The sequence below is a fragment of the Myotis daubentonii genome, chromosome 3 (assembly GCF_963259705.1).
Source record: "Myotis daubentonii chromosome 3, mMyoDau2.1, whole genome shotgun sequence".
Classification (NCBI taxonomy): Eukaryota; Metazoa; Chordata; class Mammalia; order Chiroptera; family Vespertilionidae; genus Myotis; species Myotis daubentonii.
Genome location: NC_081842.1, coordinates 140,459,486 through 140,472,597, shown reverse-complemented (window position 1 = coordinate 140,472,597; position 13,112 = coordinate 140,459,486). Strand labels below are relative to the sequence as shown.

At 40.2% G+C, this 13,112-nt stretch overlaps 1 protein-coding gene across 1 annotated transcript in view; it reads left to right on the top strand.

The window, feature by feature from the left end:
* Positions 1 to 13,112, top strand: part of KIF13A (kinesin family member 13A) — a 207,269-nt gene that overhangs the window by 115,470 nt on the left and 78,687 nt on the right. Inside the window, 1 exon segment of the mRNA XM_059688710.1 lies at positions 12,096 to 12,188. Within this exon segment, the coding sequence (XP_059544693.1) occupies positions 12,096 to 12,188 (93 nt within the window).

The window sequence follows — 13,112 nt, the reverse complement described above, 5'->3', positions numbered from 1 at the left end:
ACCATGTATCATAATCTGCATTCTAAAAGGTGACAGTAGCTAAAATAGAACTAACTGCCAAAACTCACTTTTAGTGAGAAATTTTTATGTTCAGACTATCCTATGTGGTTACTTTTTTAAGAGCCCCTCATAGGCTTCCCCTGAGCTTGTCAGGTTTAGTATGTGGCCCCTTTTTCATCCGCACACCCACCTTCTTCCACACTTCCTTTCTTTGTCTGTATATATTCCTTAGAATAATATTTATTGGCCCCCCGAGACATCATGTAACTTAAGTATATTTAGAGGGGAACATAGTTCTGAGCAACCGGTTCCCAGCACTGTGCACGTCTCTATGCCTGCAGCTGTTCATTTTGCAACACCCAGCTGAGTAGAAACTTTATTGTCCTCATAATATAGATGAGGAAACTGAGGTTCAGAGCCCCTGCTACCTGTGAGCAAGCCGAATGCAGTGGCAAGCACAGATTTTGGTCAGTGACAGTGATGCATGAAGACTATAGATTCTGCCACAAACCCAGGCTCTCCTCTCTTCTCTCATCCCAAGAGAGGCTATGTTCAGCAGATCAGATGGGAGTGCTCTGACTTGGAACCTAGCCAGGAACAGTACTGATGGCATTCTTCCTCCTGTCAGAGTCCTGAATGCCTGTGTTTGGTTTGGGCTTTGCCTTAGCCTCCCCTCAAGTGCAGTCGATGCTGTGCTCCCCACAGTCCAGAGGCGATGTCAAGTCCAGCCTGCTTCTCTGTAAGAGGCAGACAGTGTGAAACACTGTTGATCAGGTAGAAATGAAGAACATTGGCTGCTTCCACAGTTCTTTTTATGTGAAAATACCCTCCTGAATAACTCCCCAGCCTTTCTATCACACAATCCTCACAGGTAAGGTGGTTTATTTCCTTCTTTCATCCCGGGTACCAAGCCCCCCCCCCTCCCTTCACCCCTCATGAGTCAGCCACTTCATCTGGCAACAGAAAAGGCGCCGAGCTTCAGTGCCAACTCCTGACTATCCCAGCTCTGTCACTGGGGTGGAAACATCCATCTGGGTGAGTCACCCAGGCCATGCCGCAAGTCGGACTCCCAGGGACTGCAATGCTGATCGCTCTTGGATGCCACCATGGAACTTTTACCCTCATGGCCCAGTTTCTCAAGATCCTTTTACCAGCAGGTGCCTTAATGGCAAACTACTGTAGTTGATTAAAACTTAAACCTCACGTCACCAAGTTAAGCCTTAGTTCCTTTGTCTGAACTCTGTAGTTTTGGGTCATTTAACTTAACCCAGGTTTAAAGTCACTGCATGTGACAATTTCTGAGAGTTGCACTGTTTGAGAGAGGGGTTTACTGACACCTGGGTCAAGTTAGGTGCATTCCTCATCCCCCCAGGTATGTGAGGAGGACCTGTCTGCTCTTGCGCCGTCCAGGTGCTCTGGCTTGGAGCTGAGCCACCTGCCAAGTTCAGACTCATCAGAATTGCTATGGCTGTCAGCCCTGTTTAAAAGTGGAAAAACACCCTCACAAATGAGAAGGCCTAAGAATTCCAAATCACAAATATGGAGCTTAACCATTTTTTGTCCTACATTAACTCCGATGAGAACCAGACAGTGTTTGATAAAATGATTGATCGTGTTAAAATCTCGAGTGCTCTTTGTGCAGCTACTTTAGGAAAATGAGAAATATTTTGTGTATATGTCATGTCCAGCCTTGTATTGCCATACCTAGTGTTTTATTCAGCCATGATCTACATGAGGCTGCCTTGCTTAACGCAAATTGCAAATAAGACAGGGTATGACCTCCCATTTTTTTCCTCCCATTTCTTAGAACATAGCCCACTGTGATGTTTCACCTTGTGCCTCTTCGGTAGCCAGATGTGAGGCATATGGAGATAGGTGCATGTTCCCTCCCATCCCTAATGTCTCTTCTTCTGTGCTTTGCTGTCAGGGCCCTGCTATGGGGAGGGAATTGCCTTGGTTACTGAGCTCCCAAAGCACATGCCAGGAACTTTGAGTCCACTGCTGCTATTCCCAGTAGGGCAGGTTATGCATAATGTGGAGACTCGGGGTTAGCTTTTCAAAGATCTGTATCACATGTGAGTCAGGGCTGGGTGGGTCAGTCGGTAACTGTGCTTGCAGAAATTCCACACAGGAGCCTCTCTACTGTTCTGACATTGTGTTATGGGTTGCTTTGGGCATGCCTGTGTTTTAAGACTTGTCCACACGGTTATAGGAGGTCTAATCATAAACACCTCAGAGGAAATTGACATCTTGGTCATGGTTACTAACAAGTGAGGTCACGTTTGTTCTGTGGCTCCCTGCATCAGGCCTGTGGAGCTGACTTCTGCAGAGTGGCCACCTCCGCTCTGGCATCAGTCCAGCTGAAAAGCCTCAAGGCTTTACTTGGCTTGTCTGGGATAGAAGCATATTCCTCGATCCTCCTTCCCACAGGACTTCTGAACTTTCCCTTATGGGCTGGTCCGAGTCCCCTAGACAAACAGCACTTCTTTCTGTTTAAGTGTAGTCGGGAAACATTTAGCGTGTGGATAGTGCAGCTTTTGTGGATTTCTTGATTCCCACCATCCAGTATAAATCCTCCTTTCTTATGTGAACTTGGCTTCTTAAAGCAGTCGGCAAGTGTTTTTTTCCTATGATGAAAAAGGGGACTGCTGTGTTTAAAAAATAGAAATGAACAAAGCAAAAAACCTTCAGTCTTTTGGATAAATCAGACTCTCCTTAATAGACCCTATAAGGATCTACTTTGAGATCTAATATTTTCTCTCTATCACCGAGCGAATTGTAGCCACCGTTTTCGTGGCGAGCTGGTCCTGTTAAGGACCCTAAGAGGCTGTGTAAAGAGTCTGCGGTGCCTTTTCAGGCTTGGTTGGCAGCCTGGTCTTTTTCATAGTTGTCTCTTATTGTCCTGGTGGTGCCCTGAAAGTCCCCAAACCAAAAAACTTGATGAAGTATAACCCCAGCCAGGGATTCATACAGCTAAAAGGGCACTGGAATAGAAAATGAAGGGAAACTTTATAAGGATATGTTTCTAGTCACAATTTTATAAGTACCGCGCGCTAACCGATTGCGCCACTGGAGCTCCTCTAGTCACAATTTTATTGATATTATCTTACGTTGTTTTTCCCCCATACCTTTCTGAGATATGTTAATGTTGTAAAAGAATGGCAAATCTTTTTCCTGCACTGAACAACATGGGTTGGCAAGTAATGGTACTGTTCCTTATTCCTCTCCTTATCATGACCCAAAACACACATATACCCTTAACACACACATAACCCTCACATAACACACTCAACACACACACACCCAACACACACACACACCAACACACACACACACACACACACACCATACATACTTGTTTTTCTCAGTGGAATTTTAAAAGTGGGACCTCTATGGGATCTAGAGAAATAGCAATAAATGATAATAAATGATTCCTTTAATTTTTTTCCAAAAATAGGCATCTTTTATCTTTGAAATTGAATTACCTCAAAAAATTGTTGCAAATATGGGGCAACTTTTTAAGGAAAATGAGATAATCACCTCCTTCTCTATCCCGGAATTAATTAATAATAATATTAACTAAAATATATTTCAGACTTATAATGACCAGGCACTGTAAGGGCTTTACCTGTATTGCCTCATTAAATCATACAGCAGCCCAGTAGGTAGCAGCTATTATTCCTGATTTACTAATGAAGAAATGAAAAGCTTGTCCAAGGTTATACAGCTAAGGAGTAGAGTTTGAAATAAAACTGTAAAAAACAAAAATAACAAAACTGGAAGAAAATATGGGTGAATAACTATATAATTTGGTATAATCCAAAGGATTTAGGAATCACAACATATACCATAGGTGAAAATTATAAAGGAAAAGATGAAAGATTTGAATATGCAAGACCAAATGCTTCTGTATGATAAAGAACAACATAAGACCGAAAAGAAAAATACTTACAACATATGATAGATCAAAGGTTGATATCCTTACTATATGATGAGCATTTTGAAAGTAATAAGTAAAAAAAATCAATGACGAAACCAATTTATTTATTAAAATAAACATAGGACTCAACCAATTTATTAAAGAATAAATTCAAATGGACAATAAACTATGAAAAGGAAATTTTTAATCTAACAAAACAGGAGGGGTTTTTTTTCTACTGACAGTCAAAACAAGGAAGAATCATAATAGCTAGGATTGAGGGTCTAGCAAAAAGGACTCATGCATTACTAAGAGGACTTAGTAATTTGATTTTTTGGAGTTTTGCCTAGTAAAGTCAATAGAAAAGTGGACAAAGGTAAATATGTAAGGATATTACAGAAAAAAAAGAAAAAGGAAATAATCTAAATATCCATACTAGAGAACTGATTATATCAGCTAGAATACCATGGAAAGCTTGAGCAGCTATAAAACAATGTTAATGTTGATGTATCTTTGCAGAGTTGGGAGAGTATTCCTTATTTCTTGTCTTTAAAGAGAATAAATTTCCCTGGAGACATGAAACCATATAAAATGTATTCCAGTGTCTAGTCTAGACTCTGGTCTTGCTTATATTTGTAAAAATACATGAACTTTACAATAATTCTTTTTATTTATTCTTTTACAAATTGTGCTTCAAGATAGTTATTTAAGAATGAAAAGGGGACAAATTCTTTCCAGAAACACAGAATAATTGTTTTCTACTGTTTCATAGTCCATTTGTGTTTTCCAAATTTTCACTTCCTAGTCTAACTTAAACCTTTATTAAATATGATAAACATGAATTATATTGTGTTTGTCAAATGTAACTAAATAGCTACCTTAAAGAATTTGAGTTTTTGGAAAGCATATGTAAATATTTAGTGAAAATCAGATTAGCTTATTTTTAAAGTCCCACATTTTTTTTTTCAAGATTCAGGAGGTTACTGTATGTGTCAGCAAAAGTGTAATCTGTGATTTTTTAAATTACAATTATCCAATTAGTAGGTGCATATCATGTTGACATGTTTATTCACACCACAGTGCTTTATTGTTAACAAAGGCTATTGTGGTCTTTAGGGGCTCATTAGAATTTCAAAAACAGTCATACTTTGACCAAAGTGTAACCTGTAATACAATTAAATATTTCTTTTTTAAGTTCAACACACAATATTTTGATGCCTTAGTCATCGCTAATGAGAAAGAGGTTCCCAATTAAATGTCAGTCTTTACAGCATTGTCAACATAGGAATGTCCTACTGTGTGCCACTCACTCTGCAAAGATGCAGCAACTCCTGTTTTTAAATGAGCTCGAAATGCATTGGTAGAAAAAAAAAACATAGCGCTGTCTGATGAGTTCTGGGAGATTGTAGAAAATACCATGGAGACGAGGAGGGAGCAGCTGATTCCCAATGTCACAAAGCATTAAGCCACCAATTATGGATGGGCATCAGCCTTGACATTCAGAAGCCAATACAGGCAGACCCAAGCCCTGCCACAAACCAGTGGTGTGATCTTGGCAAACGACTTACTCTTGTAGAGCCCCAGTCTCCTATGAATTACAATCTATATTTACTCTACCTGGGTGTTGCAAGAATTCACTGATATAAAATATGTAATGTACACTACACACAGAACAGTTGATAAAAATTCTCTTCTTCTCAGTAGCATAACTAATAACATTATACAAATTAAATAGGTTAATTCACACCCTATTTAGTATTTACAGTAATTTGGACCTAGGCTAAACTGAAGTTTATTCTTATATTTTTGTATCCTGGAGAATTCTTTGATCATTTGGTTTATTTTTCATGCAATTTTAGTGTACACATTCTGAGTTGGTATTTTATTTTCACTTGACATATCACAAACGTATTTCATGTATCTCTATAGCACTGTTTCTTTTTTTTCAAGTAATGATCTTTAATTTAAAGGCCATTCCTACCAAGGAAAAAGAAACATTGTGATTTTTCCCTTGAAAGGACATCAGGAAGGTAATTCCTCATCATTCTAGCCCAGCCGTGGGCAAATTACGGCCCGCGGGCCGGATCCGGCCCGTTTGAAATGAATAAAACTAAAAGAAAAAAAAAGACCTTACCCTTTTATGTAATGATGTTTACTTTGAATTTATATTAGTTCACACAAACACTCCATCCATGCTTTTGTTCCGGCCCTCCGGTCCAGTTTAAGAACCCAGTGTGGCCCTCGAGTCAAAAAGTTTGCCCACCCCTGTTCTAGCCTCTCAGCATCAGAAACCAGAAGTAATACGTTTCACCACCTGAGGTATCAATTCTTAATTGGTTAATGACTCCCAGCTCTGTGCAGCCAGTGGCGTAAGCTCTTTGACCAGTTCTTCTCTGCAGTTGAGTTCTTTCATCAACTCAAGCTCTTGCTTGCTTTCAAGTTGCTAAATATGAATTGATCTATAGATTCAATGCAATTCCCATTAAAATACCAATGGCATATTTCACAGACCTAGAACAAACTCTCCAAAAATTCATATGGAATTAAAAAAACACACCAAATAGCCACAGCAATCCTGAGAAAGAACAAATTTGGAAGAATCACAATACCAGATATAAAGCTACATTACAAAGCAACTGTCCTCAAAACTGCCAGCTACTGGCACAAGAACAAACCTATAGACCAATGGAACAGAACAGAGAACCAAGAAATTGACCCAAATCATTACACTCAATTAATATTTGACAGAGGAGGCAAGAGCATACAGTGGAGTCAAGATAGTCTCTTCAATAAATGGTGTTGGGAAAATTGGTCAGATACATGCAAAATGAAACTAGACCACCAACTTACACCATACACAAAAACAAACTCAAAATGGATAAAGGACTTAAACATAAGACGGGAAGCCATAAAAATGTTAGAAGAATCCAAAGGCAGCAAAATATCAGACATGTATCATAGCAATATCTTTACTGATACAGCTCCTAGGACAATGGAAACTAAGGAGAAAATAAACAAATGGGACTACATCAAAATAAAAGGCTTCTGCACAGCAAAAGAAACCATCAACAAAACAACAAGAGAGCCCACTGCATGGGAGAACATATTTGCCAATGTTACATCTGGTAAGGGTTTAATCTCCAAAATTTATAGGGAACTCGTATAACTTAACAAAAGAAGATAAACAATCCAATCAAAAAATGGGCAAAGGATCTAAATAGACACTTTTTGAAAGAGGATGTACAGAAGGCCAAGAGACATATGAAACATGCTCAAAGTCACTAATCATCAGAGAAACGCAAATCAAAATGACAGTGAGGTACCATCTCACACCTATCAGAATGGCTATCATCAACAAATGACAAGTGCTGGCAAGGATATAGAGAAAAAGGAACCCTCGTTCAGTGCTGGTGGGAATGCAGACTGGTGCAGCCACTGTGGAAAACAGTATGGTGTTTCCTCAAAAAATTAAAAATGGAACTGTCATTTGACCCAGTAATACCACTTCTAGGAATATATCCCAAGAAATCGGAAACACCAATCAGAAAGGATATATGCACCCCTATGTTTATAGCAGCACAATTTACAATAGCTAAGATTTAGAAACAGCCTAAGTGACGATCAGCAGATGAGTGTATTAAAAAACAGTGGTATATCCATCTATACAATGGAATACTATGCTGCTATAAAAAAGAAAGAACTCCCATTTTCAACAGCATGGATGGACCTGGAGAGCATTATGCTAAGTGAAATAAGCCAGTCAGAGAAAGATAAATGATCTCACTAATTTGTGGAATATAATGAGCAACATAAACTGATGAACAAAAATAGATCCTGAGACCTAGAAGCATTGAACAGATCATCCAATCTTAGAGGGAAGGCGGAGGGGTGGGGAAGAGATCAACCAAAGGACTTGTATGCATAACCCATGGACACAGATAGTAGGGGCGTGAGGGCATGTGCTGGGGGGTGGGAATGGCCAGGGAGAGGTCAATGGGTGAAAAAGGAGACGTACATAATACTTCAAACAATAAACATTTTAAATTTAAAAAAATAACTTACTGTCTTAGAAATAAATAAGTATTGCAGTCATGAGTATGGTCAGGATGTTTGACTATCCAAGTCTAAAGCACCTTGTCTCCACCCTCACCCACTCTTCCTGGGGACTGGTTAACCACTGTGGACGATCACATGGGATTGCTCCAGTCATCTCCATGTGTCAGGAGAGCGGTTCTGTTAGAATGCCTTCAAGTGGTACTTGTGAGGACTGCATTCACTTCTCACAAGCCTGTGTTTAATTCCCAGTCTTCTACACTACAGTGCTCAGCTCTGGATGTAAGGCCAGCCTCTGGGCATGGAACTTGGGAATACCTATGGAATAAGGAAGGTGCTTTGAGAAAATCTGTGGGGGGAAAATATTGACGTGTATGAAAGGTCAGAAACAGGGTGGGCCAAATATTTTCTTTGTAAGCACAAGGCTTTAACATAAAAGCAGTTTTGAAAGTGTGTTTAGTAGATAGTAATTTGACAATACCTTCTTCTTTAGGTAGTCTTCTCAACAAACCATGTGTTTAGCAAAGCCTCTTATAATTGTACTTAAAAAATAAAAAAGGCCACATATTCCACCAGCATGTTTGAATACCTCTTAGGTACCAGGCTCTGTGCTAGGTTGTTAGAAGTCAGAAATAGTGAAGTAAGGTTATATAAATTTGCTATATAAATTTGATAAATTTTCTTCCAATCCATATTTTTTACTTTAGTATCCATAGATGTCTCTCTCTGTCTCACACATACACACACACTATTTGATGTAAGTTTTTATATTATACTAGGGGCCTGGTGCACGAAATTCATGCGGGGGGGGGGGGTCCCTCAGCCCAGCCTGCTCCCTCTCACATACTGGGAACCCTCAGGGGATGTCCTAGTGACTGCTTAGGCCCGCTCCCTGCTCCCCTTGGGGAGCAGGCCTAAACCGCAGTCTGGCCTCCCTTTGTGGAAGGCGACTGGGCTGGTCAGGGGAAGGCACCAGCCCCATCACCCCGCTGCTGCAGCCACTGCCAGTCACCGCAGCCACCAAGGTGTTTTCATCAACACGGACTCCAGTCCCTTCACCATGAAAAAATGACAACTTTCTTTAGGCATTTTCAAGATGTGTCTTTCATAGGATATGACATTTCTTTATTTATTTTTTTTATCCTCACCTGAGGATATGTTTCCATTGATTTTTAGAGAATATGGAAGAGAAAGGGAAAGACAGAGAGAAACATCGAAGTGAGAGGAACACTTTGATTGGTTGCCTCCTGCATGAGCCCTGACCTGGGCCCCAGCCAGGGAAGAGCCTACAACCTAGGTACATGCCCTTGGTCAGAATTCAACCCAGACCCTGTGGTAGGCAGGCCAAGGCATTATCCACTGAGCCAAACTGGCTAGGGCAAGATATGGTATTTCTTAGCCCCTCCAGCAGCAGACCTTCATTTTTTTCTCCAGGAGTGAGGTGGAAAAACCCTACATCACCTTCTTGGATTTTATTACCCAAGTTACTAAGAATATTACCAGTGACATACAGGGAGCTTAGCCAATGAGTGGTCAGAAAAGGTGTTTCCTCTGTAGTTCACACTGATCCCCGGCTCCGCCCCTGCCCAGGCCTCAGGCCTCTGGCTGGGGCATTAGGCCTGGGCAGGGGACCCCCAGCCTGCTCCGATTGCAGGCTCTGCCCCTACCCAGGCCTCAGGCTTCTGGCGGGGCCTTAGGCCTGGGCAGGAGACCCCCAGCCCCAGGCGATGGCGGCTCTGCCCCTGCCCAGGCCTCAGGCCAGGGCGTTTGGCCTGGGCAGGGGACCCCCAGCCCTGAGCGATCACCGTGCCAGCTCCACCTCCCCGGGTGGCATCTGGCGCTGCCTACCCTGCCCCCCTGCTCCTGATCTGCAGCCCGGATCCTGTGGGCAACATCTGGCGCTGCCCGCCCCACCTGCAGTATGCAAATTTACTGGCCATCTTTGTTGGGTTAATTTGCATACTCTTCTGATTGGCTGGTGGGCATAGCGAAGGTATGGTCAATTAGCATCTTTGTCTTTTATTAGTGTAGATGTACTACAGTCTTAACATGACTTCTTTTATTCAGCAATGTTTTTGAATTCTAGCATTGTTTATACACAAATTCTTAGGTTTATCTGTTTGTTTTTACGTGACTTGTAGTATTACATCATATGAAATAGTCACTTTATCCACTCCCTTACAAATGGGCATTTAACTTGATTCCAGCTTATAGTAGAATAAATAATGCTGCCATGAGCATCCTTTACAAGAGTCCCTTGTGTCTCTGGGCTAGATGCTTCACAGTGGGTCAGACAATGAGGGAAGATTTCCTTTTATAGTTGCTGTTAGGTTTTCCTTCACAATGGCTGCATTTGTTTATTCTTACAGCAGCTTGTGGAAGATCTATTTCCTCAATCCAGCTGTAGTTCATGTTGTCAACATTTTAGTTTTTGTCAGTCTAAGGGTTGAAAATATTATATTTTGTTTCACATTTACACATTTTTAAGAGTTCGATTCTACAACCATGATATGTCATAGTATAACAAGGGACTGCTAAAATCAGATCCAACTTTGCATAAAAGAAGAACATATACCCAAAAGCTTTTATTTATTTATTTATTTATTTATTTATTTATTGTTTTATTTTGTTAATCCTCACCCAAGAATATTTTTCCATTGAATTTTAGGAATAGTGGAAGAGAGAGGGAAAGACAGAGAGAAACATCAGTGTGAGAGAAACATATTGATTGGTTGCCTCCCGCATGTGCCCTGACCACGGCCTGGCCAGGGCGGAGCCTGCAACCGAGGTATGTGCCCTTGACTGGAATCGAACCCAGGACCCTTCAGTCTGCAGTCCAAAGCTCTATCCTCTGAGCCAAACTGGCTAGGGCCCAAAAGCTTTTATTATGTTGCATTATTTCTAAATGTAAAAGAAATTGTCATGTAGGATAAAAAGGTTAAATGGGCTCATTTTTTCAATAAATATTAATTAAAAATTTTGTACTAGGCACCAGGATTACAAAGATAAGCAGATTATAGTCTCTGACACAGTCAGGGGGTATCACACCATTGGAGGCAAGTGGTACTTAAGCCAGTAGTTTCTGCAAAGGCTGTAATAGTGGATGTTCTGAGGACTGTAAGAGCATGGCAGAAGGAGAACACCATTTTCATTCTCTTAATCATGGTGGAATGAATGTCACCAATTTCAAAGAGTAGTAAAAGAAACCTTAAGTGTTTAAAAAGATTTTCAGACTTTTCAGCTGTATGCTACGGATGCTATCGTAATATTTACTAGTATACTAAATGACAACTCCCCCAAGAGCTGCAGTAAGCTATAGATGGGCTCACCAAAGAGAGCTTGTCCCTGAACCCCCCGTGAGAACACAGGTGAGAGGTGTCTGTGCTCAACTCATTCCTCCACCAGCAATAAACAGCTTCAAAGCACGTGGCAGGTACTTATCCCCATGCTACGTGCAGAGGTACACGCATATACCAAAATGTGTATGGCATGGTTCCTCATCATAAGAATCCAACTCAGAATCCAGATGAGGAAATAAGAGAATTCATGTCTCATGACATTTTAATGCTAACTCATGAGAAGAAATGAAACCAAATTTAAATGATGCTTCCATATGGCCAACTAACAAAGGGAAGGAAACTTTAATGCTTAGAAGAGAAATGCCTTAGATTACAGTGGTTCTCAACCTTGGCTGCACATTAGAATCACCTGGGATCTTTTTAAAATCCTGATTTCTGGGCCTCATCCTCTGGAAATTCTGTTCCTTTGTTATGGGGTGAGGCCACAACATTAGTAACAAAGAAACAGAATTTCCGGAGGATTAGGCCTAGAAATCAGGATTTTAAAAAGAGTCCCAGGTGATTCTAATGTGCAGCCAGGGTTGAGAACCACTGCCTTAGAAGGAAGCAGTAGGTAGAATCATAAATTGACCCAGGTACTGAGCTATAGTTAAGAAGAATAAATAAAATTGCATGCGTTAGGCTAGTAACTTGGTCCTACACATAGTAGGCACACAATAATTCACTTTTAACATCTTTTTGAAGTTAGAGAATGCTGTTAACTGAGACTCAGTTATTAATACAAATATGTCAAGAAACATCTTTTTTTTTTCTTTCTTTTGTAGGTCAAGAGGTGGTTTTCAAGTGCCTTGGGGAAGGAATTCTTGAAAAAGCCTTTCAGGGGTATAACGCTTGTATTTTTGCATATGGACAGACAGGTAAGTTCTTGCTTTTATTTACAGTCAGTGATATTACATGTGCATTTCTTAAAACATAGAAGTAGAAAACACTTTGGGAAGCAACAGAAAAAATGCTTCTGCCTTTGTGGTTTAACTGAATTAGGAATTAGGTGATCAAAAGGAACCCTCTTTTTGATGACTCAACAGTTTTGGTAATTGAGTAATTTTAGTATTAATGAGCAAACCTAGTTTCAAACTATTAAATGTAATTTTCCTAAATTATAGCTTTAACTTGTATTTGAACTAGAAAAATAATTACCATTTTCTCAGTACAAATCTTATAGTAAAAACTATTTTTAAAAACTCTTGGCATCATCCTATACCAGGGGTGGGCAAACTTTTTGACTCGAGGGCCACACTGGGTTCTTAAACTGGACCGGAGGGCCGGAACAAAAGCATGGATGGAGTGTTTGTGTGAACTAATATAAATTCAAAGTAAACATCATTACATAAAAGGGTACAGTCTTTTTTTTTTTTTTTTTTTAGTTTTATTCATTTCAAACGGGCCGTAGTTTGCCCACGGCTGTCCTATACAGAGGACTGTCACTGGGATACAGAATGATGATGGATTACTACACCTAGGCTCGTGGCACAGTTGGTTGAAACAAGTAAAACAAAAACATATTAGTGTCTCAGCCATTAATTCTCTGAGCCACCATGATTTCAACTATAAAGTTAAAATAAATCCATCAATCATAACAATACTGCCTCTGGTCACATTGCAGGACAACTAGGAGACTCAGATAAGAGAATATATATCAAAGCACTTTCACAAACAAAATAGTTTGGGGTAAATACTGTTAATGTTTCTTGATACTATATAGTTGCTGCTTACAATGGTTATATTTGTGTTTTCCACCTGTAGATGAGGTGCCCTCTGGATCTCACAATGAGAGTGAAGTT